This window comes from Marmota marmota, unplaced genomic scaffold (genome assembly GCF_001458135.2).
Source record: "Marmota marmota marmota unplaced genomic scaffold, marMar, whole genome shotgun sequence".
Classification (NCBI taxonomy): Eukaryota; Metazoa; Chordata; class Mammalia; order Rodentia; family Sciuridae; genus Marmota; species Marmota marmota.
This window is the reverse complement of record NW_025999905.1, coordinates 5,867,318-5,870,248: the sequence shown is the minus strand read 5'-3', so window position 1 is coordinate 5,870,248 and position 2,931 is coordinate 5,867,318. Positions and strand designations below refer to the sequence as shown.

Below are 2,931 nucleotides of genomic sequence, written 5' to 3'. Positions count from 1 at the left end.
TCAGTGTTTCTCCATTTAGAATGATTTTGGCCTTGGGTTTTGCATAGATAGCTTTTACAATGTTTGATGTAAGTTCCTACTATGCCTAATTTTTCTAGTGTTTTGAGCATGAATGGATGCTGAATATTGTCAAATGCTTTTTCTGTGTCTATTGATAAATAATGTGATTCTTTTCTTTACATGTATTGATGTAGTGAATTACATTTATTGATTTCCATATGTTGAACCAAACTTGCATGCCTAAGATGAACCCCACTTGATCATGGTGCAGTACTTGAGAATCAACATAACCAAAGAGGTGAAAGACCTCTATAATGAAAACTAAAGAACACTAAGGAAAGAAATTGAAGTAGACCTCAGAAAGTAGAAAGAGCTGCCATGTTCCTGGATAGGCAAAATCAATATTATCAAAATGGACATACTACCAAAAGTACTATATAGATTTAATGTGATTCCTATAAAGAGCCCAATGACATTCTCCACAGAAGTAGAAAAAGCAGTCACGAAATTCACTTGGAAAAATAAGAGGCCCTGGATAGCCAAAGCAATCCGTAGTGCAAAAAGTGATACTGGAGGCATCACAATACCAAACCTTAAATTATACTATAGAGATATAGTAACAAAAACAGCATAGTATTGGCACCAAAATAGACATTAAGATCAATGGAACAGAAGACACAGACACAAACCCACATAAATACAATTATCTCATACTAAACAAAGACACTATAAATGTAAATGGAGAAAAGATTGGATAGCCTCTTCAACAAATGGTGCTGGGAAAACTGGAAATCCATATGTAGTAGAATGAATTGAATCCCTATGTCTCACCCTGCACAAGACTCAACTCTAATTGGATCAAGAACCTAGGTAGTAGATCAGAGACTCTGTACTTACTAAAAGAAAAAATAGGACCAACTCTCCAACATGTCAGCTTGGGAACAGAATTATTCAACAACACTTCTGCAAGAAATAAAATCAAGAATCTCTAAATGAGATGGTATCAAAGTGAAAAGATTCTTCACAGCAAAGGAAACAATCAAAAATGTGTACAGAGATCATACAGATAGGGAGAAAATCTCATCCAATACCTCAGATAAGGCATTAATTTCCAGAATATACAAATAACTCAAAAAACTTACCACCAGAGAAATAAATAACCCAATCAAAAATGGACAAAGGAAGTGAACAAACACTTCACAGAAGAACTACAAATGGCCAACAAATACATAAAAAGTTGTTCAACATCTCTAGCAATTAGAGAAATGCAAATTAAAACTACATTGAGATTACATCTCACTACAGTGAGAATGGCAATTATAAAGAATGCAATAAGCCTGGCGTGATTCCGTCCTGCGCGTCTCTTTAGAGCAGCCACCCGTTTTTCCGTCCGCCTTCTCTCCCACCTAAGTGCGTGCTACCACCCCATGGAAGATTTGATGGATATGGACATGAGCCCCCTGAGGCCCCAGAACTACCTTTTCGGTTGTGAGCTAAAAGCTGACAAAGATTATCACTTTAAGGTGGATAATGATGAAAATGAGCACCAGTTATCATTAAGAACGGTCAGTTTAGGGGCTGGTGCAAAGGATGAATTGCACATTGTTGAAGCAGAGGCAATGAATTATGAAGGCAGTCCAATTAAAGTAACACTGGCAACATTGAAAATGTCAGTACAGCCAACGGTTTCCCTTGGGGGCTTTGAAATCACACCACCTGTGGTCTTAAGGTTGAAGTGCGGTTCAGGGCCTGTGCATATTAGTGGCCAGCACTTAGTAGCTGTGGAGGAAGATGCTGAGTCAGAAGATGAAGAGGAGGATGTGAAACTCTTAAGTGTATCTGGAAAGCGATCTGCCCCTGGAGGTGGTAGCAAGGTTCCCCAGAAAAAAGTAAAACTTGCTGCTGATGAAGATGTCGATGATGATGAAGATGATGATGATGATGACGAAGATGATGATGATGATGATTTTGATGATGAGGAAACTGAAGAAAAAGCTCCAGTGAAGAAATCTATACGAGGTACTCCAGCCAAAAATGCACAAAAATCGAACCAGAATGGAAAAGACTCAAAACCAACAACACCAAGATCAAAAGGTCAAGAATCCTTCAAAAAACAGGAAAAAACTCCTAAAACACCAAAAGGACCTAGTTCTGTAGAAGACATTAAAGCAAAAATGCAAGCAAGTATAGAAAAAGCACATTGAACAGCCCTGGGCACTACTGGTAAATTAAGCCCAAAGATGGGGAGAAAGGAAAAGGAGAGACAAATATAGTCCATACTGAGTATCATCAACAATCCAGGCTGAAGTCTTCTATTTTAATCTCAATCCCCTTTCCTGATTTGCCACCCCCACCCACTTGCAGGCTGGAAGCAATCTCTTGATTTCCTAAAGCACTTTTGACTGCTGTGAATTCAGTTGAACCTTATATATTGCTCTCTCTTGTGCATATGCCTCATCATCTCTTGGACCATGTTTTAATCACCTTTGTATCTCCTTAGCTGCTCAATAAATATTTGAATGAATCGAAAAAAAAAAAAAAAAAGAATGCAATAACAATAAATGTTGGTGAGGAGGTAGGGAGAAAGGTACTCTCATACAATGTTGGTGGGACTGCAAATTGGTGCAACTACTATGGAAATCAGCATGGAGGTTCCTTAGAAAACTTGGACTAGAACCACCATTTGATCCAGTTATCCCACTCCTCAGTCTATACCCAAAGGACTTAAAATCAGCATACTACAGTGACACAGCCACATCCATGTTTATAGCAGCTGAATTCACAATAGCTAAGCTATGGAAACAACCTAGGTGTCCTTCAATGGATGAATGGATAAAGAAAATATGTGTATACATACACAGTGAAATATTACTCAGCCATAAAGAAGAATGAAATTATGTCATTTGCTGGTAAATTGATAGAACTTGAGAA

At 38.0% G+C, this 2,931-nt stretch overlaps 1 protein-coding gene across 1 annotated transcript; it reads left to right on the top strand.

Annotated features, from left to right (window-relative positions):
• The first annotated feature begins 1,412 nt into the window (after positions 1-1,412).
• LOC107152615 (nucleophosmin-like) lies at positions 1,413-2,526 on the top strand. Its single transcript, XM_048799628.1, has one exon. It carries the CDS (start codon positions 1,428-1,430, stop codon positions 2,202-2,204), a length of 777 nt encoding a protein of 258 aa, XP_048655585.1. The 5' UTR covers positions 1,413-1,427; the 3' UTR covers positions 2,205-2,526.
• Positions 2,527-2,931: the final 405 nt, after the last annotated feature.